The sequence below is a fragment of the Hemitrygon akajei genome, chromosome 15, assembly GCF_048418815.1.
Source record: "Hemitrygon akajei chromosome 15, sHemAka1.3, whole genome shotgun sequence".
NCBI lineage: Eukaryota > Metazoa > Chordata > Chondrichthyes > Myliobatiformes > Dasyatidae > Hemitrygon > Hemitrygon akajei.
In genome coordinates this window covers 10,946,045-10,971,047 of record NC_133138.1, presented here as the reverse complement: position 1 = coordinate 10,971,047, position 25,003 = coordinate 10,946,045, and the positions used below count along the sequence as shown (strand labels likewise).

Genomic DNA, 25,003 nt, shown 5'->3' with positions numbered 1-25,003 from the left:
TTGGAAGCATATATTTATCTATATAAAGACTTTTTGGAATTTAGATATTCAGATTTTTTTTGAAATACGGCTCAGTGCTCAATGTTTGTTAACTGGTTTTTATGGCAGAAAGCAGCATGGATACACAATTTTGCACGGCATAATTTGATAGCCACAGTAAATCATCTATTGTCTGTGCCATTAGGGAGTATTATTACAAGTATTTTTTTTTAAAAAACAGATCTAATTTGCTTGTGCTTTTTTGTTCATAAATTAGCACTGTTACTAATCTGATGTGAGCAGATTTTTCCTTTTTTCTACTATATATAATTTTCTGAAGCTCTATTTACATTGATTCTGATAACCATTGTGTCTGCAGCTTCCGATGGCTGAGCTGATTGATCTGCTGCAGTTTCCAATGAGGCCTCTTGGAGATGATGTCATTGCTGTAGCTGTATTCTCCTCCCACCTTTTTTTCCTTGCCTGGTATTAGATATTTCATCTTGCTGTGAAGCATCCAATCAATAACTACTTTTCCTGAGGGACCTGCTGAGGAAACAAGCAAAGATACTCGATAGGAAATGGTTCTGTGTCATGTGATTTTATTCTAGCTGAAGATCCACAGCGTATCATTTGCACTACGGAATGCAGAAGTTCGCGCTGGAAAACGGGGGTTGGATTATTTGTGACATTTTGCTGCTGCATTAAAGCACCAAGAAATACTAAAGTAGCTTGCACATCCTCCAGTGGTGTTCTGCAGTATCTTTGTACTAGCAGGTTCATAAAGTCAGCCTGGATATTCGGCTACCTCAACTACAATGGGCTCGCATTTCCAGAAGTGACTTCCTCCTTGCTCTTTTCCAAAATCTCTGCTTTTCCTCTTTTTCCTCCTCCCTTCTACTCACAAAAGGAAACTTGTTTTCATTATCCTGGAAATGGCTTTCCTTGTACGTTGCTATGCCAACTGCTTGCAGCCTTGGTCCTCCAAAGTAAGCACAGTTGTTTGTTTACCACCGAGTATTATCTTTTGCAAGGAAGTTAATTTTGAATTTTATGTCTTTTGCATGCTGTGTTGGTGATATCTTTTGTTACCTGTGAGATTTGTTATTCTGTTGTAATTGAGTAATAATATGTCAATGCTGGTTTACTGTTAGATTAATTACTAAAATCTAGTTAGCTAAGCTGAAGGGAGGCCAGCAGTGATGCCCTGTCAGTTGCAAGCAGTTGTTGGTTAGATGTGTTTCCATGCTCATTTACATCATTCCTGATTTTTAAGAGTTCTGCTAGAAAGAAAGATACCTAGAATCCAATGAAAAATTTACTGGCTGGTTTTATTGCTGTTTTTGAAATGAAGCTGTGACTAGTTAGCTTGTTACCTTTTTAAAAACTGTTTCCCCATTTTACTCTGTCAACTATTATAGAAAATTAGTTTAAACATTTTTTTTGCAGGTATACGTAATACTCTTAGAATTCATGTTGGCTCTTAAGCTTTGCTGCTTGCTTGTGTGGTTTCTGGATCAATTTTTTGTTCAAACCATTTAAGTTTGTAGTGTGTATCATCCTTGCACTTCAAGACTAGAACATAAAATTTGCAGCTTAAAAGGAGGCTGCCTGAAATTAACAACATGATTTTATTATGGATTTGATTTGGATCTGTGGAGTCTTACCCAATAAAATGTTGTGATCAGTAGTTAAGTTTGCAGTAGTATATTCACACACTAATTCTCTCTGCACTCAATTCCAATTAGAAATATTTTTTAATGTACTGAGCTGTGTGCTACTCATGTACTTTGCTTCTCTCACCACCCACATTATTTTTAATTGCTGCTTGTGTCTGTAGCCAATTTGTTCCTCTGTTTATCTGCTCATCATATTAGGAACCCGAATTAATTATGTTTGAAAATTAATTGTTGATGCAGGTAAAGTTAACTTTGAATCTAGTGATGAATGCATCTTAGCAGTTAATTGCAAGTAATGAAAAGCATATAGCATTTGAGATTTGCAGCTGTCAAGATGATAAGCTTCTAATTTATGCTTTGGCACAATATCCATCGTGTATAGAAATAAAACTCAGTTGTCAGATAGCTGTCATGTGTAGTGCAGACTGTGTATAAATAAGGACCAGCTTCCTGAATGTGGAGCAGACTCGATGGGCTGAAGGCCCTGATTTTGCTCCTTTGTCTTTTGGTCTAGAGCTCTACCCTTGTTTAGGAATGTTTAAAAAAACAACACAAACCTCTCTGTCTTTGGTTCTGATTTGTGTCTATTTGTGCCAAACTCATGAATTACTTCACAAGAAAAGTCTTTGAGAGTGAAGGTATGCCAATTAATGTTTTAAAAGCAATTACACAGTGCATAAAGCAAATGTCAAACTTATGAAAACCATACATAGAAAATACAAGCAAATGTTGGAAATAATCAACCGTCTCGGCAATGTCTGGAATGAAAAACTAGATGACATTTAAAGTCAATGCCTTTTCATCAGATTTAGAAATTATTGTCAGATGCAGAGAAGTTGTGGGTAGAGTTGGGGCAGAAAAGAACAAAAGAGAAGGTGCCTAAATGGATGGAATTGAGGAATGATAAATGATTTAAGAAAAAAGAGTTGCAGCACAATGCAAAGGGGTGTAGTAATGAGGGATAAGGGTTCTAGATTTTAGAAAGATAGGAGGTAATGGGGGCGAGATGGGATGGAATATCACAGATGCCCTCGGGGGCCATAATGGAGGGCTCACCCACTGACTCTATATAGAACTCAAAAATGGTGCAATCCCTCTGATAGAGTTATACTAATTATAACCCCCCCCCCCCCCAATAGCTACTGGGACATGGAGAAAGAAATATGTTGGCAGATTAAGATGTAAAACCAACAGGTTTGTGTAGTTCCCTAATATAGAGTGGGACCTCCTTAGTGCAGGAGGTTTAGATGAGGCAAGAAGTGCACCCAGGAGGTTTTCTTAAATCGACTTGTAAATATACCAACAAGTAGAGGAACTATACTGGATCTGGTGTAGGGTAATGAACCTGGCCAGGTGACTGAGCTATCATTGGGACAACAGTTGGGAACAGTAATTACAACTCCTTAAGTTTTAAGAAAAGGATAAGCATGGAAAATAGCAGAAGAATACTATATTGGAACAGGACAAATTATGAGAGTATTAGGCAGAAGAGTTAATTGGAACAGCTGGTTTGGAGAAAGTCCACATCTCATATGTGGAGGGTGTATAAAGACTAGCTGCACAAAGTACAGGATAGCTATATTCCAATAAGACAAAAAGGGCAAGGATAACAAGGCAAGAGAATCTTGGATGTGAAGAGGTGGTGAGTTTAGTCAAGAAGGAAAATAAGGTTTAGGAAGCTAAAACAAACAGGGCTTGTGAGGATTATAAAGAATCTAGAAAAGAACTCAAGAAGGAATTAGGAAAGCTAGGAGGTGCCGTGAAAAGTCCTTGGCAATACGGTTAAAGAGAATTCCAAGGCATTCTATTAATACATCAAGAGCAAGGGGATCACTCAGGAGTGGGTAAGACTTCCCAAGGATAAAAGAGGGATGATGGAGGACGTAGTTGAGGTCCTGAATGAGTACTTTGCATCAGTATTTACCAAAGAGAAGGACATGGAGGATAGGGAGATAAATGTGGAGAATGCTTTTTCACCAGCAGCATTTCTTCTTCTTTTGTGTGTGTGTGTGTGTGTCTGTGTATGTATGTATATATATATATATATATATATATATATATATATCTGCACAGACCAATCATTGCTCTGAGCAGGAAATTTGTACATGCCTCATAACTCTGCAACATGTTTTTTTTTCGTAATATACATATCAACCAAACACAAATCACAACTCACAACACAAATAACTGATGTCAGGCAGTCAAAGCAACTTACAGGCGCAATGGCAAAAGTAAAATGTTTTGACTAAACAGTGTCAGTGTTTAGCGGGCTGGTGGTTTATTAATAATGAGCTGTTGAGTTCCATTCTGTGTTTATTGTTACAAGTTGTAACAGTGTTGCTACTTGAAACACTGACAATGTAAGTACATTGAACTTTTAAGATGTTTCATAGTAAAGGTTAGATTATATTCATTAACACATAATTACAGGGTATTTCACAATTATATTAATTGATTTCAAAATTATATTAACATTCTAAAGAAGGCAACAAAAGCTATGTGTGTGGGAATACTTCAGTTACTCCATGGCCGGGCATCCACACAGCTTAGAGGGAACAGTTTCTGCCAAGGTATTTTGAGAAAAAGAGGCTAGTGTTGGGTCTCAAAAGAGCATTAAGGTGGATAAGTCCTCTGAGCTTGATGGAATAAATCCCAGTTTTTTGAGAGAGGCAAGGGAAGATATTACTGGGACCTTGACCATTATCTTCATGTCCTCTTTAGTTACAAGTGAAGTCTCGGAGGTTTGACTAGAGGCTGATGTTCTATTATTCAAGAAGAGAAATGGGGATAATCGTGCAGTCTTAGACCAGAGAGGCTCATATCAGTGGTAGGGAAGTTATTAGAGAGGATTACTAAGGATAGGTTTATGTGCATTTTGAACACTATGGCCTAATAGAGAGAGCCAGCATGGCTTTGTGCAAGCTAAGTTGTGTCTTGTTAATTTGATTGAGTTCTTCGAGAGGGAAAATGAAGGTGATTGATGAAGGTAGAGTTGTGGATGTTGTCTACATAGATTTTAATAAGGTGTTTGAGGCTCATCCAGTAGATCAAGATGGATAGGATCCACAGCGAATTTGCTATTTCAGTGCAGCATTGGCTTGGCCTTACAAGAATGGGTAGTAGTTGAAGTGACTTATTCTGCCTAGTTCTGCGACTAGTGGTGTTCCACAGAAAACTCTACTGAGACTTGCAAATATTGGTGGTGTGGTTGATAATGTAGGAGACTGCCAAAGGATAAAGCTGCATATGTATCAGTTGCAGATGTGGGCAGAGTAATGGCACATGGGTGACACAGTAGCATGATGGTTATGAGAGGCTATTACAGCTTAGGGTATCGCTGTTCGGAGTTCAGTCCCAGCGTTCTCGGTAAGCAGTTTGTATGTCTTCCCCTTGGAATGTGTGGGTTTTCTTGGGTACTCCAGTTTCCTCCCAGAGTCCAAAGACCCATCATTGTAAATTGCCCCGTGATTGTGTTAGGGTTAGATAGATAGATAGATAGATACTTTATTCATCCCCATGGGAAATCCAATGTCAGCGTTGCTGGGCGGTGTAATTTGAACGGCCTATTCTGCACTGTATCTCTTAAAAAAAATGGAGTTTAACCCAGCCAAGTGTGAAGTTGTGCACTTTGGGAGATCAGATGTAAAGGGATAGTACACCATTAATGGAAAGAACCTTAATAATGTTGCAGCCCAAGTCCATAGCTGCCTGAAGTAGTTACACAGGTTAATAGAGTGGTAGCAAAGACAAATAGGATGTTTGCCTTTATTAGTTGTGGAACTGAGTTTAAGTGTTGGGAGGTGTTATTGCAGATTCATAGAACTATAGTTAGCTGCATCTTGAGTACTACATTCAGTTCTGGTTGCCCCATTTTGGGAAGAATGTGAAGGCTTTGAGGGTATAGAAGAGGTTTATCGGGAAGCTGCTTTGATTAGAGGTGTTTGCTATAAGGAGCCATTGGGCTAACTTGGATTGCTTTTTTTTGGAGTGGCAAAGGCTGAGGGGAGATCTACTAGAGGTCTACAAGATTAGGAGGCTTTGACAGAGTAGGCTGAACAGTATCTTTTTCCTCAAGTTAAAGAGTCTAATACCAGAGAGCATGCATTTAAGATGAGAGGGTGTTAACTTCAAAGGAAATGTGTAGGGCAAGTCTTTTTTTGCACAGAGTGCTGGAGCATGCAGTGTGCCAGGGGTGGTGGTGAAGCCATAAGTAATAGAAACATCCTAGAGGCTCTTAGAAGAGCAAATGAGCATGCAGGAACTGGAAGAATATAGTGTTATATAGGTAGAAAGGTTTAATTGGGTATTTGACTACTAATATAATTAGTTTAGCACAACATTGTGAGCCAAAAGACCTGTGCTGTCCTGTTGTGTGTTCTATGGATCAGTAAGTGGCCCTAGAGATGATTATGGGAATCCTCATATCACCTCAACTGGTTAAAGCTGGTGTTAATGGTTGAAAACTGTGGTCTGCCTACTTCAAATATAAGAGTTTGTTTCTCAGGCATAAACTGAGCATCGGTGGAAAAGCATAGGAAGCTGAGCATAGAGAGATCAGAGTGGGTGTTGGATAAAAAAAACTAAAATAAGAACTGTACAGAGAGGTGATGTTCTATGGTATGGTTATGGTATTGAGTTTTATCTCCAAACTTTATGAGAGAATGCACTGTGTGCAGGCAATGTTGTACACAAGTTGAAAAGTAGAACATTTTTGCGTGATTTCACCTGAAAATTGTTTGGAAATGACAATCTAAAAGGAGACAATGCACTTTCTAAAACTGCATGGAACTGTGCCATGGGAAGAGGAGATACTGATGGTGTTAGAGAACCAGAATATCATGAAGGGACAGTTCACTGGAAAGATGTAAGATAAAGTAGCTTGTGTGCCGTGCACTCTATAATTTCAAATATCACACCAATTCCCTGTGAATGAATTAAAGTATCACTGGGGAAAATTGTTATACCATAATTAACAATCTGTTGGAGCTGGCAAAATTTAAACAAGATCTATGTAATGGAGAAATACTTGCCTGTGTTTCATCTTTAAAAACTTGTGAATTAATGATTTAAAATGTGTCATTGGAATTTCTAATGCACAACCTAGAATAGCATTGAAATTACAACACACATGCAAACTAAGTTTCAGGATGATTACATTCCACATGAGCTGCCATTTAATTTCACGTACTGTTGTATTCTTGTTTTCATTACCTCCCTGTGAACATCTAAATGTTGACAACATTTCAATTTCCTCTGGAAATATTCTGTTCATCCATGATGAGTTTTTTTGAAGTCATCGGCAGATCACAAAAGTAGCCCAAGTTTTTCCCCCCCACATACTTGGTATGCTGTGCATTACAACATTGTATGTGTGTTACTTTGTGTTCATATTTGTGTTCTCTGGACCTGAACATTGAATTTACTAAAATGTTATAGCAAAAGCTCTGATCTAGCAATCTTGGGACTTTAGTATAGTGGACTAGCAGATTTTCAGGGCTGTCGGATATTGCTCCTGTAAATACCCGTATTTCATTTTTTAACTTGTTAGACATTTGAATAATTCATCTTCTAGTCAGCCAGTTGAAACATAGAAAACCTACAGCACAATACAGGCCCTTCGGCCCACAAAGCTGAGCTGAACATGTCCTTACCTTAGAACTACCTCGGCTTACCCATGAGTTAGAGAATAGGAAAATTACAAGCACTTTGGGTCCTGCTGTAAACCTCAGAACCCCCCACTCAGCCACATAATAGGGATAATTTATGGTGGCCAACAAACCTACCAGGCTACAGATTGGGTGTTCCTGATCTCTGGTGCTCCAGGCTTCAGCTATGCACATGGCCAATAGTCCAAGTCCTGGTTGCTCTCCAGATCTATGGCATTACCCATGCATCATGTTTGCATTCTTGTCCATAGACTTGCATTTGGGATTCAAGAGTAAGGCATATACCAGATCATTAGATTTCCAAACAATCAGATGGACTATCAACATTTCACTGTATATGCTTCTGCTGTTATGTTTCACATTTTTGTATTCTGTACTTGTTCCCAATTTCCAATATTGGCATTTTTTCTTTCACTTTTTATGTCACATGGCTTAGTTTGCCCATATCTCATTTCTTTAAAGGAAACGATGGTGAGCAATAAGTGTGCAAAAAATTACTGCCTTTGTAAATTCTCTGCAAAATCTGGTTAAGTAACCTGTAGTGCTGTTGGCGACTAGTTCTAGGATTTTGATTTTGTGGCAGTGAAGGGGCATAAAATAGTTTGAACTGAGGATAATATTTGACTTGAAAATTGTGGCATTCCCAAGCATCTGCTTCTGTTGTCTTTCTTGCTTCTGGAAGCCATTAACCTCTGTTGGTTTGTGAAAATGAATCTCAAAATTGCTGGTTTATACATTTTACTCCTCTACCATTAACATATTATTATTAATTTAGACATTATTTTTACCATACTCAATCTTGCATGTAGTGACATGCAATTCCATCTATCATTCCACCATGAAAACCTAGAAGGTATAATTTTAGAATAAGTGGTTAACAATTTAAGACTGACATTAGGACTGAGAGATATTTTCATCTAAATAGTTATGAATCTATGTAATCTTGTATATCATGCGGCTTTGGATATTAAGTCAGTGAATGTTTTCCAGGTTAGATCAATGGATTCTTTAAATGCAGGGGAAGTGTGGACCTATGACAATCATATCAACTACCAGTGCAAGTTGAAGGGGTCTCCCACATATTTCTGCTATAATTGTGTTCTTATTTGTTCCATTAATTCACTCTGCCTTATTTTCTAATCCCTTATCTTTTGAGCTTGCCTACCCTTTATCCAAAAAAAGAACAAAACCATTTTAATTAAGATGGGATAGAAGTGTATTTTTATAAATATTATTAATATCTACATACATAACAAATATGTACTTCATAATTTAAGTGTATATATTTGGTGAAGAATACTGCACCTTTGCATAATAACTTGAAAAGTTGGACCATGATTTTTAATTTATTTTTTCATGTATATTTGTCAAAAATCATAGACTAGGACATGGATCTGAATGACAGTGAAATCTATGATCTGGGGAGAATAGGAAAACAGTTACTCTTCAGCTTTTATGTTGCTGACCTCTCAGGAATTATGTTCCTTTGTGGAGAATAGTTTTTTATGTTTTTGTATGTGATGCACAAGAATGGTTAATCATGTTGAATTACAGTGTTATTTTTATTGTTACCAAACATATAAAGTGTTAAAATGGAAAAATAATGAGTTGGAATTAACATAGTAATTTAAGATGTTATTCAAGAAAAGTAATTTAATTGATTGCCTGAATGAATGTGCTTTTCATCAAATCAGGTGGTAATACTGTTGGTTTTCTTTCCTCAGACAGCCCTTTATCACGTTTCTCTCTCTTTCATAATCATTCTCTGTACTTGCAAACAGCCAGCCTAGTTTCCCCTTTCTATTCCCAAGAACCTTGAAAATCAAAGCTGTGATCACTTTCTCACAGCATTCTTTTTATTTATTGAGATTTAATCCCCAAAATACAAGGTGAAGTGGTAGCTGTTATATACCGGTATATGTTAATTCTCCTCAGTCTCTTTGAAGCTCACAACATCTTCCTTCAATGTCACCCTATTGATCTGTTTGCTTGGACAACTCATGCATGTCTGCAGTTTTACCTGTAATGCAATCTTAGTTAGAACACAGTTAGGGGATGGTGACTTCTTTAAAAAAAATCAGAAAATGCTGGAAAAACTCAGCAGGTTAGACAGGACATGTGGATAGAGCAGTGGCATTGATGTTTCAATGTTGATGACCTTTCTTCAGAACTAACCATTTTCATCAGAAAAATTAATCCATGTTAGATCAAATTTAGTCTTGAAAGCATCAAAAACTCATTCAGGTAAACATTGGGGGAAAATTGAGGCCACCAAATTAAAATCCATCCACAAATTCAGAATGCTCACTATTGATTTCATTCCCCATTTTTCTTGCATTATCTTAGCTTGAACCAAATTATTGATAACCTCTATTCAAACTTGAAGAGACTGATTACTTCTGCCTTAACTTAGTCTTTTCCTTCTTCCAGCCTAACTTTACTGAATTTCTAAGCCAAATCTGTACTATTTCCAGATTGTGGTCTTAATATCTGGTAATTTAAATCCTCTTGGGCATCTTAAATTCAACAATTTAAGATCAAAACCACTGCAGTCTCCTTTATCTTCTGTTGACACTATTTTGCTATGCAGTTTAGATCCCAGATCTGGAAAACTCTTTGCTTCCTCTAGATTCAATGGCACTCGCAGAAAAAAACATTTTTTCATTTGATTATACAGCAAAATGCTTAATGATCTAACTTTGTTTTAGATTATATAAATATACAAGGTATGAAGCTAAGAGTTCTGATGAGGTTATAAAACCGATTGCCACTGGAGAAATAAGGACAAAACAGCTGTAAGGATATAAACTTGAAATTGAAGGTTTAGTGGGAATTGGGGGTCAATTAGTTTAGCAAGCTTGGCCAACTGATGGCGTAGTGGCATCGGCGCCGGACTTCGGAGCGAAGGCTCCTGAGTTCATATCTAGCCAGCTCACCTGCACGCTTTCCATCCCATGCTGGGTTGAATGTTGAGCTCGCAACTTGGCCCCATAAAAACAAGAAAGCCTGCTAAAAGAAAACGCCATCACGATGGCGTCCTGATGACTCCACTCGGATTTAAGGGTCTTCTTCTTCTTGTTTAACTTACTCCATCTTTGGTGCTCACTCTCATGATGACAAAATACTGTAATGCAATTTTCTTATTCTGTTATGTTTTAAATACATATTTAGTTACCCATTGTGTTTTACTGTCCTATGTGTTTTTCCTTTGTTACCAAGTTTAAAACATTTCATTTTATTGTCCTTCAAGTTTCTCCTTGGAGGCTCTGGTGAAAGTGCAGAAGAGGTTGCTAGGATTTTGCCTGGATTAGAGAATATTAGTTATAAGGAGATCTTGGATAACTTTGGATTATTTTCTCTGGCATATTGGAGTCTGAGAGGTCAACTGATACAAGTATATAAAATTATGAGAAGATTAGCAGGGTAGATAATCGGAGGCTTTTTCTCAGGTGAAAATATCAAATACTAGAAAGCAATGTTAACATGGGGGGGGGGGGGGGGGGGACAGATTAAAGGAGATTTACACGGCAAGTTCTTTTTTCCTCAGAGAATGGTGAGTGACCGGAAAGTAATTTCATGTGAAAACAGATCTGATAGCAATGTTTGAAAGGCATTAAGATAGGTAACTGGCCAGATGAGGAATTGAGGGCGAGAGACAGATGTGGATTTACAAATAGATGTAGAGTTTAAATTGGCATCATGATCGGCACAGATGTCATGGGTCAAAGGGCCTGTTTCTGTGCAGTACAGTTAGAACATCTGCTCCCACTCTACCTTATAACAGCTCTTCTACATGTTTACATCTCTATTGAAGAATCAAAATCCTTCACAATACATGGAAGTTTAAATTTGTAACATAAGTTGTATGTTTCATGTAAATTTTAGTTCTTACGAATTGTGGAAAATATACAAAATTAAATCATTAGTCCAGTATTGTTGCACCTTCGGCTATGAAATTCTTATTTAAAATATTTGAGCTGCTATGATTTTCTGTTTCCCTTTCCCCTATCAACTATTAGCTGCTGATGAATTGATCTTGCCATTGATTTACCATGCCTAATTAGGTCAGCACCTGATTTTTTTTTTGTTTCAAGGGTTCTGATTTATTGCCAGCATTTTTAGAATCATATTGTGCTTTGTTCATTATTCTAGTTTCTGGTTCATTGGTGATGTAATAAAGCAGATTTTGCTTTTTACTGTGGGATTTTCAGGTTCTCAGCCATTTTAATCAACATTTTACAAATCCCATTCAACATTGTGGGTTGTTCGCAAAAATATGGGACAATTATCCTGGAAACGGACATATGAAATTATAACGTGTCTGCTTTCTCAACTTGAGGTGGGGTGCATCCTAATGTGAAAGAATATCTTTAGATGGAAAAGACCACATTTACCCCATCCCAGCTAAATGAGAAGAAGAGAGTCATAATAAGTAGAGCACAGAATAGGCCCTTCAACCCACCAAATCCATACTGACCATAAGCCACCATTTATACTCATCCTCCATTAACCTCACTTTAAAAAAAATTCTCCCCACACATTCCCATTAACTCCACCAAATTCACACAAGGGACAGCTTACTTTGGAAGTACTTGGGGAGATAGCAGTTTATTAACATGTACTGGCAGCATTGCAGTATTATGGGAATACCGAAAAATGTAGTTCTGATTGTTTCTGTTGAGAAATAACATAAAGCATATTTTAAAAGTAAATGTCACCTTTGAATGACCTACCATAATGTGTGAAATTCCACCATATCTAGAAATATTGCCCAGTTTTGTTGATCGTGAGACTAAATACAACATCAAATGAACAGAAAAGTTCAGTAACACACTCAAAAAGCTGGTGGAACACAGCAGGCTAGGTAGCATCTATAGGAAGAAGTACAGTCGATGTTTTGGGCCGAGACCTTCCGTCAGGACATGTATGCATTACCTGTTTATCTCTGCAGTCAACCAAAGCATCCTTTGTGAATTAATCATATTTGAGTGAAGTGTGTGGAGAAATGACTTTGTGCAAGGTATCTTCGAACCTGTACTGTAAATTATTTAGTGGCAGGCCTTGAGCAAAGCTTGGTTAACTTGCCACCACCATATAGTTTAATGCATGTACCTGGTCAGCCTTTAACTTCTAGGCAGAGTACTTTCACATTTTTGGGTTTGTTGTAATCAAAATTGATTTCCTAGCTAATCTTTGGAGCCTTGTATGTTGTCATTACTAGAAAATAACCTGGAGCAAGGAAGCAAGTTGAGTATGTTCAGAGAAAGCTGTGCCATCTTTTATGATGTTTGATTAGTCATCAACATTGACGACTTTATTCTTAAACTGGCTATGAATCTTTATTAGGGAAGCAGTGTTGCCTGCTGTGTTAAGTGACTGGGCTAGACCGTAATTGGAATGAAACATAGATGCACTACTATATATGTTTTGTTTATGTATGAAATCAATCTCACTATAACTACATAGCCTGTCTTTACAGATCCCCAAGTTGCATCATCTATGTGTAGTACTGCTATTTGGCTCCTCTACCCCGACTGAACACCCCCAATACTTTTTCTTCTCCTTTTACACAGGAATTGCACATTGTTATGTGAAAGCCTTATAAGTTGTTATCATAGCATCTCCAAATTTGCACACAGTGATTCATGTTTCAAATCTTGCTGATAGTCTGGCTAAACCATGCAGTTATTGTAAACGCTCTGCATATCCCAATGCAAAACCTTTTATGGATACATTTACAAGAAATGCTGGGGATTTTTTTTAGAAAGCGCATCATTCTGTCTAGGCTGAGCAAAAATATGGTTGTAGTTAAGGGCCAATGCAGGCGGTCATTACAGTAATGAGATTATCTAATGAGATGTTCTGTTTTGGACAACTGCTGCCAGAAGAGCAATTAATCCCTCTTGTTACTTTAATGGTGCTAATTATCCACCTATTCCATTTATAATGAATCGAAATAAAAGAGAGAGGGAAGTATCTGTGGACATAGAGGTTTTATGTTGTATTTTTAAGATTTCAGTATTTAATGTTTTAAGTTAATTTATTTTCAAATTATGACTGTCAAGCTATTTATGAAAGTAATCTTGATGATACTTTGTATCTTTATGCTGAATTTTTTCCCTTTGAGAGGCTGAAGAAATATTTGTATTTTTAATTTGGTATGAAGCCATTGCTTTAAATATTGGTAGGTAGTATTTAAACAATGTGTTTAGATGCCCTTTGGATATCATTGCTTGCTACTGGACACATTTACTGGTTTTAATTTCTTAATTTCATTGCATTATTTGTTAATGAATGCATTTAGTAGTGCTGTTATAAGTCCATCAACCTTGCCAATGGGTTAGTTATTCTGATTAGAAAATTTTTTTTCTTTATTAGTTGGGACAGTTTTTAAGTGAATTTCAAACCTCCACATTACTGGTTTGGAAGTTGGAATACCATTAATTGAATAGTGTACCCTTAAATAGTGGGAAATCCTTGCCTAACATATACTAAATTCAACTGAAACTTCTGTCAGTGTTGACAGTATGTCAAAAATGCTACAAGTATTCAGGCAGTCAGGCAGCATTTGCAGAAAGAGAAACAGTCATGTTTCAAGTCAAGGACTTGTTATGCTGGACAAATTAGATTCAAGTTGCAGGCAGAGTAGTGGATGGATGAGATGTGGAATATTAGGTTAATGTGAAGATAAACCGTTGATGAAGCAGGCTGATGAATATTTGAAGATAGAAATAGTACGAACAAGGGCAGTTTAAGTCTAATGCATGGGAAGTTAGAGAAAGCACAAATGTAAAAGCTGCGGGAATTCCCATATATCACATATATTCCCACTGTCCATCTATTCCACCCCCACCCTCTATAAACAACTTAAAAACAACTTGTTTTCATTCTTTCCCAGTTTAGTCAGCATCCTCAGAGTCCTGCCATGTGCAGAAGTTCGCTGATGACACGGCCATAGTGGGGTGTGTCAGGAATGGACAGGAGGAGGAGTATAGGAAACTGATACAGGACTTTGTGATATGGTGCAACTCAAACTACCTGCGTCTCAATATCACCAAGACCAAGGAGATGGTGGTGGACTTTAGGAGATCTAGGCCTCATATGGAGCCAGTGATCATTAATGGAGAATGTGTGGAGCAGGTTAAGACCTACAAGTATCTGGGAGTACAGTTAGACGAGAAGCTAGACTGGACTGCCAACACAGATGCCTTGTGCAGGAAGGCACAGAGTCGAATGTACTTCCTAAGAAGGTTGGCGTCATTCAATGTCTGTAGTGAGATGCTGAAGATGTTCTATAGGTCAGTTGTGGAGAGCGCCCTCTTCTTTGTGGTGGCGTGTTGGGGAGGAAGCATTAAGAAGAGGGACGCCTCACGTCTTAATAAGCTGGTAAGGAAGGCGGGCTCTGTCGTGGGCAAAGTACTGGAGAGTTTAACATCGGTAGCTGAGCGAAGGGCGCTGAGTAGGCTACGGTCAATTACGGATAACTCTGAACATCCTCTACATAGCACCATCCAGAGACAGAGAAGCAGTTTCAGCGACAGGTTACTATCGATGCAATGCTCCTCAGACAGGATGAAGAGGTCAATACTCCCCAATGCCATTAGGCTTTACAATTCTACCGCCAGGACTTAAGAACTTTTTAAAGCTATTATTAATGCTTTTTGAGATGGTGATTTAGATGCATATCATATTTTTTTTTACTGAGTTAAGTATTGTATGTAATTAGTTTTGCTACAACAAGTGTATGGGACATTGGAAAAAAGTTGAATTTCCCCATGGGGATGAATAAAGTATCTATCTATCTATCTATCTATCCTGGACCAGAAGCATTAACTGTTTCTCTTTCCACAGATGCTGCCTGACTTCCAGAATGTTTCCAGCATATTTGTTTTTATTTAATGAACTCAGTCTGCTTGTATTAGAAAGTTCTAAATAATGTCAGCAGAGTTCTCAATATAAAATACTCAGTTTTCACATAGCGATACCATTTGCAAGTTTCACATTTTTTTGCTGCTTAGACGATATAGTACCAATACTCTGAAATTAATGTTTGTGTTAGATTGAACATTATTGCAGATAACAGGTACCATATAAGTGCATGTGAAAAGTAGCTGGTGAGAAAAGATAATTCAATTCACCCAGCAGATATTCTAAGTATACAAGCTCCACCCTAATAAAAGATCCTGTGACAGATGAAGAAAGAAAATCTTTACAAAGCATGATGATACAGTGGTACAGCGAGTAAAGTCTCTTTCAAATAGTACCAGAGGCCTAGGTGCCCTTTGGAGTTGCATGTTCTTTCTGTGACCATGTGGGTTTCCTTGTGTTTCAGTTTAATCTCAAAAACATGTGAGTTGATAAGAGAATTGTATGCTGTAAAGGTGTAGATGAGGGGAGGATAAACACAGATTATTGTAGGATAAGCATAAATGGGTACTTAATGTTTGGCATGGATTTGGGTTGGAAGGACCTAGTTCCTGTCTGTACCTCTCTGACTATTAATTGTTGGGAGAACACTCTATTCTGTAAACGATGGAGGTAATCAAAGCAAGTGGTGAATCAGCTGAAGCTGACACACAGCTCAGATAATTTTTGGATGGCTTTAACATTCTGTGATAATAATGTGGGAAGGTGTTGGAGTAATCAGATTGAGAGATAACATGAGCTTCAACAAAAGATTAACTGAGTCAGTGTTTCAGAGTACTCAGCAATATAGTGGATATTAATAATGGTACAGATTTGTCCAGATATCATGGTGGGGGACGAGTCTTTTGAGATCAAAGTTGGACAGATCATTTACACAAGAATTTCTGCATTTGCTGGAAATCCAGAGCAACATACACAAAATGCTGGAGGAACTCAGCATGTCAGGCAGCATCCATAAGCATGAATGGGTCAAGACCCTTCTACAGGATTGTCAGGGAAGGGTGAAGATACCAGAAGAAACAGGTAAGGGAGGGGAATAAGCATAGCTAGAAAGTGATGGGTGAAGCCAGGTGAGTGGAAAGGGTGAAGGGTTGAAGGGGAGAGTGGACCATACTAGAAAGGGAAGGAGGATGGGCACCGGGGAGATGACAGGCAGGTGAGAAGAGGTAAAGGGTCAGAGTAGGGAAGAGAAGGCGGGGGGGATTTTTTTTTACCCGAGAGAGAAAATAATATTCATGCCATCAGGTTGGCAACTGCCCAAGTGGAATATAAGCTGTTTCTCCTCACCCTAATGCTAAAATTTAGACTTTTAACGAATGGCTGCATTGAAAATAATATTCTTCCAAGTCTGAAATCTTACAAATTTTCAATATTGTCTCATTGTAGTTTAACATAATGCTGACAATTATATGTTTTGGATGAGTGTGTTTTAGTATCAAAATTAAATTTCTGTAGGGGTTGTATTGGTAATTATTATATAATGCAGCAAAATAGGGACATCACAATATTTTTATGAATTGGTACAATAATAGTGTAATTCACCACATAAACTTGGTATTAGTTATCACCAGTGATTTTGAATGTGATTCTAATAAGTTATGGCTATTTGTTAGTTCATACGTGGCCAGACTGGTGTATGATATCACTTACAGAATAATGTTACCAAGACCTGCTAAATCCTTCCTGCTAAATGCTTTATGAAGTATTTTTCTCTTTAGAGAAAAGACAGCTGACGACATTAGCATACTGTGACCAATTTAACAACTAACTGGTTTGCCAGCTGCCTTGGGGTCAGCCTTCAGCTACTGACATATGGATGATGCTCTTGGTTTTTTTTTGTTGTGCCACAATCTACTGTACAATGCTATTACCAAATAGTAATTATTAAAAACCCGTTAAAGTTGACACTATTTTTCATTCCAACGTAATAGGATTAAATACTGCAAATAGTAGCAAATAAAAATCCCAAAACCTAATTCAATAGTCTTTCTATTGATTATTTTTTGCTGAAATGCTGGAAATGAGTTACATTGTTGTAATTTAATAGGGGCTTAAGACATGGCAGATATTGCTAAAAGTGCTGTTTGAGTGGTTCATTGCTATTGAACCCGAAGATGTGATTACGGCCTTGGTGTCAGTTATCATTTTATTGGAAAACGTATTTAATGCATTTCTTTTTGTCTCTGAGCTGTAATGCAAATCTTTCAATTGGTATCATATGTGTTGTGATCTGATGTTCAACTTTTCACTGAGATATTATTGAATCACAGAATTTAATTTCTAACACTACCATCGCCAGCATGATTTTTACTCTTGATTAACAGATAACTGTATTGATCCCAAAGGAAATTTCAATGTCATAGTAGCATTACAAATGCACAGATATACAAATATTAGAAAAGAAGTATGAAAGAATAAAAAATAAGTTGCCTCAAACAGTCTAAAGAGAGGGGGCATCACTTTCCCAGCTATTGGTTGACTCTTCACAGAGCCTAATGGCCAAGGGTAAGAATGACTTTATATAGCGCTTTTTTTGGAGCAGCACAGTTGTCTTAGTCTATTACTAAAAGTGCTCCTCTGCTCAACCATGGTGAGAAACATTGTCAAGATTTGGCGGGAGCTTTTATAGGGTCCTTTGTTCTACCACAGCTTCCATGTGTCTAGTTTGACTCCTGTAATAGAGCCAGCCTTTCTAATCAGTGTATTGAGCCTATCGGCATCACCTGTGTTGATGCCATTGCCCCAGCACACCATCGTGTAGAAGATTGTATTGGCAGTAACAGACTGGTAGAACTTGTGAAGGAGAGGCCTACATACTCCAAAGGACCTCAATCTCCTCAGGAAGTAGAAGTGCTCTCGCCCTTCTTGTATACAGCCTCTGTGTTGGTGCAGCACTCAAGTCTGTCATCCAGGTGCACCACCAGGTACTTTTAGGTCCTCACCATCAATGTTAACAGGGAGCAGGGCAGGATTAATCTTCCTATTGTCCCTGTATTTGTTCTCCTGTCCTCCCTTTATACACACAACTATTCCTGAGTCATCAGAGAATCTCTGCAGGTGACATGACTCAGTGTTGTATCTAAAGTCTGAGTTATACAGGGTAAACAGGAAGGGAAGTAATACAGTCCCCTGTGGGGCCCAAGAGCTACTTATAGCCACGTCTGACACACAGCTCTGAAGCCACGCAAACTGCGGTCTGCCAGTCAGGGTAGTCATTATCCAGGATAGTGGAAGTGCCAACCTGCACTGAACAGAGCTTTTCTCCCAACAATGAGGGTTGTATGGTATTGAAGGCACATGAGAAATCAAAAATCACGATCGTTACAGTGCTGCCCTGCTTATCCAAGTGGGAGTAGGTCCTGTTCAGCAGGTGGATGACAGCATTGTTGACTCCAGTATGCTCCTGCTGGCATACTGCAGGGGATTGAAGACTGATCTGACCAGGGGTCGGAGGTGAGCCAGGACCAGCCTCTCTGGGGTCTTCGTGATGTGTGAGGTCAGGGTCACTGGACAGTAGTCAATCAAAACTTTCAGTTGGCCCATGGGTACTGGGACCACACATGATGTTTTCCACACAGTTGGGACCTTTCTAGGCTGAGACTCAGAATGAAAATGTGCTGGAGAACTCACGTAGTTACTCAGCACACTCCTTCGGTCCCAATGTTTTGCTGTGTCTGAGTTTCCCCAAAGCCCTTCTCACCTTTTCAGTAGTGAAGATGAGTCCACAGTGACTGGGGAGTTGGTGGAAGATGGGGGCTGCGGCAGATGAAGATCGGCACCATGGCAGTTGGTATATGGAGGTGTGGATGGCAGGTCAGGGGAAGGAGGGCATGTAGACAGTGGTACTCTGTGTTTCTTCATGCATGTGTTGAACTGGAGGAGGAGAGGAATTGGTGCCGGGGGGAGGGGGTGTGAACAGGAGGGAAATTGTCAAAACCGTAAGAGAATTGGTTTAACTCATTAGCCCATTCACAGCTACATTCCAAGTTTCCACAGCTCGGCTGATCAAAGCCAATGATGTTCTTAATGTCTGTCCACACCTCCTGTGTGCTACTCTGCCCAAAGCTTGTTCTCCAGCTCTCTCCCATATTCCTCTTTAGCCACCTTGATCTTCTCCTTTAGCTTCCTCTGCACATGTTTCAGTTCCTCCATGTATCCTGATCTAAATGCTCTCTTCTTGTGATTGAAAAGAGCCTTTAGATCACTGATGCCCATGGTTTGTTGTTAGGGAAGCCACAAATAGTCCTTGATGGTATTTACATTAACAGCCACCTTTTCATATAAAATTTGCCATATTCCCACAGAATCCCACAGAAACACTTATAGTTTTCTGGGTTTTGTTCTATTCTTGCTTTTTACTCCACATCTTTGCATTTAAGCTCGTTTGCCATGTCTACTCAGTCTGGTGAGCCTGATGCTATTAACACTTCAGGACTCTGATGCTTCTTAAGTACACCAGGAGCAGTTAAGTCACAGACATCTATTAAGACTCCTTACGTAATAATTTTTGGATAGTTATTTGAAAAATAAAAAGTTGCAGTTCGTACAAATCGGAAATCAAGTTAGTTTTCTGGCTTATAGTATTTAATCTAGTGTGAAATCAGAAGAAACCTGCAAAAAAGAAAAATTGAAAAGAATGGTGACATTTATATTTTTGAATATATCATCCTAGCATTGTTTTATGTGTGTGACAAAGACAGACAGCTCAGGACAGATTTGAACACAGATGTGCTTAAAGTGATATTTAAAGCATGTAAGTGACTGAATCAATGCAATTCTGTCCAATTATATGCAAATTAGTTAAATGGAAATCCAAAGTATAGCGTATTTAAAATCAGTAACAGAAAATAGCATGGAAGTGAGAAACCTTGCAGTCATTGACGACGTGAAGTCTCTAAATGTGCCAAAATACTCATTGTCCAAATGTGCTTGCCAGTGATTTGACTGGTTGGCACCAACAATACAGTTATGGTGTTTACCATGTGTATTTTTATATTTAGGATCTCACACTTATTTTGTACTGAGGTAATCACAAAATGCTTATAGCTACTACATAAAAATTCATTCATCAATGAATGTTGAGTGTGATTTACTATAGGTTTACTGGCTTTTGCTGCATGTTTTGCACACAACAAGATGAATTAATAATGTTCAATACATCTTGGATATCACAACTGCTAAAGAGAAAATGGGAAAGAGAAATCAACTTGATAGTGAAGGAATATAATGGAAAAGTAAAGATAAACCTAAAGATGATAGGTGTCTGGATAAATTAACTATCTGCTAGAAATGCTCAGTGAGTTTGTAAGTTTCTATGGATAGAGAATGACAAAGTGGTTCAGGTCAAAAACTATTGATGATAATGTGAAAAATTGGAACATACTTTGAGGAGGAACAAAACAAAGATCATGTCTATTTATCAGGTGAACACCAAGTTTGATTGAATGCTAAAATTATGTTGAAAGAGTAGTAAAATTTTTGAGGATGTGACTAAACACATTGATGAAGGTAAAGCAGTAGATTTTGTGTGTATGGATTTCAGCAAGGCATTTGACAAGGTACTCCATACAAGGCTTATTGAGAAAGTAAGGCATGGGATCCAAGGGATCATTACTTTGTGGATCCAGAACTGGCTTGCCCACAGAAGGCAAAGAGTGGTTGTAGACAGGTCATATTCTGAATGAAGGTCGGTGACCAGTGGTGTGCCTCAGGGATCTGTTCTGGGACCCTTACTCTTCGTGATTTTTATAAATTACCTGGATGAGGAAGTGGAGGGATGGGTTAGTAAATTTGCTGATGACACAAAGGTTGGGGTGTTGTAGATAGTTTGGAGGACTGTCAGAGATTACAGTGGGACATTGATAGGATGCAAAACTGGGCTGAGAAGTGGCAGATGGAATTCAGCCCAGATAAGTGTGAGGTGGTTCATTTTGGTAAGTCAAATATGATGGCAGAATATAGTATTAATTGTAAGCCTCTTGACTATAGGATCAGAGGGATATTGGGGTCCAAGTCCATAGGACACTCAAAGTTGCTGCACAAGTTGACTCTGTGGTTAAGAAGGCATACAGTGCATTGGCCTTCATCAATCATGGGATCGAGTTTAGGAGCCGAGAGGTAATGTTGCAGCTATATAGGACCCTGGTCAGACCCCATTTGGAGTACTGTGTTCAGTTCTGGTTGCCTCACAACAGGAAGGATGTGGAAGCCATAGAAAGGGTGCAGAGGAGATTTACAAGGATGTTGCCTGGATTGGGGAGCATGCCTTATGAGAATAGGTTGAGATAATGCGGCCTTTTCTCCTTGGAGCGATGGAGGATGAGTGGTGACCTGATAGAGGTGTATAAGATGATGAGACTACTATCGCCCAGTAGCACTCACATTGACAGTGATGAAATGCTTTGAGTTGGTTATGACTAGACTAAACTCCTGCCTCAGCAAGGACCTGGACCCATTGCAATTTGCCTATCACCATAATAGGTCAAAGGCAGACACAATCTCAATGGCTCTTCACAAGGCCTCCACCTGGACAACACAAACACCTACGTCAGCATGCTATTCATTGACTATAGCTCAGCATTTAATACCATCATTCCCACAATCCTGATTAAGAAGTTGCAGAACCTGGGCCTCTATACCTCCCTCTGCAATTGGATCCTCAACTTCCTAACTGGAAAACCACAGCTTGTGCGGATTGGTGATAACATATCCTCCTTGCTGACGATCAACACTGGTGCACTTCAGGGGTGTGTGCTTAGCCTACTGCTCTACTCTGTGTATACACATGACTGGCTAGGCTTAGCTCAAGTACCATCTACAAATTTGCAGATGATACAACTATTGTTAGTAGAATCTCAGATGGTGACAAGGGGGCGTACAGGAGTGAGATATGCCAACTAGTGGAATAGATCTGCAGCAACAACCTGGCACTCAACGTCAGTAAGACGAAAGCACTGATTGTGAACTTCAGGAAGGGTAGGACGAAGGAACACATACCAATCCTCGTAGAGGGATCAGAAGTGGAGAGAGTGAGCAGCTTTAAGTTCCTGGGCCTCTAGATCTCTGAGGATCTAACCTGGACCCAACATATCAATGTAGTCATAAAGAAGGCAAGACAGCAGCTATACTTTATTAGGAGTTTGGAGTGATTTGGCATGTCAACAAATACACTCAAAAACTTCTATAGTTGTACTGTGGAGAGCATTCTGACAGGCTGCATCACTGTCTGGTACGGAGGGGCTACTGCACAGGACCGAAAGAAGCTGCAGAAGGTTGTAAATCTAGTCAGCTCCATCTTGGGCACTAGCCTACAAAGTAACCAAGACATCTTTAGAGAGCAGTGTCTTAGAAAGGCAGCGTCCATTATTAAAGGCCTCCAGCACCCAGGGCATGCCCTTTTCTCACTGTTACTATCGGGTAGGAGATACAGAAGCCTGAAGGCACACACTCAGCAATTCAGGAACAGCTTCTTCCCCTTTGCCATCTGATTCCTAAATGGACTTTGAAGCTTTGGACACTACCTCACATTTTTAAATATACAGTATTTCTGTTTTTGCAAATTAAAAAAAAAATCTATTCAATATACATAATTGATTTACTTGTTTATTTATTATTATGTTTTATTTTATTATTATTTTTTCTCTCTCTGCTAGATTATGTATCGCATTGAACTGCTGCTGCTAAGTTAAGAAATTTCATGTCACATGCTGATGATAATAAACCTGATTCTGATTCTGATCGTGTGGATAGTCAGAGGCTTTTTCCCAGGGTTGAATTGGCTGGCACGAGAGGGCAGTTTTAAGGTGCTTGGAAGTAGGTACAGAGGAGATGCCAGGTGTAAGTTTTTTACACAGAGATTGATGAGTACGTGGAATGCGCTGCTGGCAACGGTAGTGGAGGCGGATACAATAGGGTCTTTTAAGAGACTCCTGGACAGTTACATGGACCTCAGAAAAATAGAGGGCTATGGGTAACCCTAGGTAATGACGGCTTTGGTGGCCGAAGGGCCTGTATTGTGCTGAAGGTTTTCTATGTTTCTGAATGATTGTGAACTGCTACAAAGGTGTCATGTGTTGAAGTGGGATGTTTGAAAACAAGGAAAAAATAGAGTTAAAGCACAACAAAATAGGTTCTGGGGCAAGAACAAGTTGAAATCATAGATTTACTAGGATAGTTCTCCTTGGAGATGAAGTAGGTTCTGTGAAGCTGAGGAACTATGAAGCAGGAGGCTATGCAGGAAGATTAAAGGAAATTATGTCACTGTATGGAATACAGTGAGCAGGTAAGATTCAGAGGAGGAGGAGGGGTATGAGAGGTATCAAAGAGCTGTCATTCAGATTTTGGAAGAGGTCAATTTGCCAAATAACAATGTCACTGCCATTTGATAACCTGCTGAAGACTTGAATAAAGAGTCTTTTCCATCCTTTCTTAAACAATATTACCAGCACTGGTCTCCTTCATTCCCTCGCCATCAGTAATTTCCTCTGCTCTTTCCACCATTCTCAGTTCTTCACAACTTAAGACATTGAGTTTCTAACTTCTCCAGTTTTGATAAAAGGTCATGGCCCTGAATCATTAAATTGTTTTCTCACTGAACGAACTGAACATTTTTTTTTAGTGGAAATGCATTTCTAAATAGGCTGGAAGTATGTTCTTGGCTGAAGTTGGAAAAAGGTGAGTGTATAATCTCCTATTCAGAAGAATCAGTAAAAATCCAGGTACTGCAAATATTGCCTATGTAAAGGAAGTCTTTCCAATAGAATTCACAGCCAAAATAAGCTCCCATTGGTGACCAAATAAGTTTTGTTATTCTTTTTACGGACATTTTTTCCCCAAGCCAGTTGCAGAGCTTATTGATCATCGTAATCTCTTCCTGGAATTTCAGTTGAAATATTGTGGTTCCAATAGAAAAGTATAGAGAAGACGTACAAGGTTAGTAATTCGTCCATATGAGTCCATTAAAATAAATCTGCATTGTGCTGTTCAAAATTGGCTTGGCCTGAAGTGAAGCAACCCTATTCAGATTTTTATGTGTCCCAGTGTCCAGGAAATTTGTGTTTTTTTTGTTCTCCCTTGCAGTTTTTTTCTGGCATGACACTCCCACACTTCAGCTGTAATGCAATACACACAGTTTCTCTGTGCTAAGATTTCACTTGTTTGAAAAAAAGATCCCTACTCTCAGAACAATCAGGTTTTATAGACCCTATTTCCCTTACTATTTAAAGACAATAATTTATATTGCATTATTTGTCCTTCTTTGAATCTGTGATAAGCTATGCCTTCAAATGCAGAATTGACTATTTTGGGCACTTCTGTATTAGGGATGTCACCTAACTATACTCAGAGAGGTGGCTTTATTTGCTTAATCTTCATCCCACAGAAGCGATAGAGCAGGCAAAAGTAGCTGACTGCATTGCAGACTTTCCCAGCGCAGTTATTCATGAACTGCACTAATGACCTCTCAAAGTATCAGTGTCTGACTGATGGTTTGAGAGGGCTGTAGTCTTGAAAGATCTTTGTTGTCCCCTTGAAGAAAGAGCATGTTTTCTCAGTTCTTTGGAGCACTTCACCATTGAAGAATCAATTCATTCATAACACTCTCATTTATCTGCTTTGCATGTGCACTAACATATCTGTTAACCTTTTGCAATATCCTTTCCCTTCTTTACAACTTATTTCCAACGTATCTTTGTGTAATCAGCATTATTTGCAGTCATACCTTTAGTGCCTTCATCAAAGCCATTTATAAAAAAA

The 25,003-nt window shown here is 38.7% G+C and overlaps 1 protein-coding gene across 13 annotated transcripts in view; it reads left to right on the top strand.

Moving 5' to 3' along the window:
- Positions 1 to 25,003, top strand: part of LOC140739160 (rap guanine nucleotide exchange factor 6-like) — a 374,285-nt gene that overhangs the window by 200,363 nt on the left and 148,919 nt on the right. For 2 of the 13 annotated variants that reach the window (XM_073067174.1, XM_073067173.1), the window contains exon 1: positions 475 to 968. The exons of 10 other annotated variants lie outside the window; for them this stretch is intronic. In XM_073067174.1, coding sequence (XP_072923275.1) covers positions 915 to 968 — 54 coding nt within the window. In that variant the 5' untranslated portion in view covers positions 475 to 914. Of the gene's footprint in view, positions 1 to 473; positions 969 to 25,003 lie in introns of those variants that run through there. One more of the 13 variants, XM_073067172.1, reaches the window with a different exon arrangement.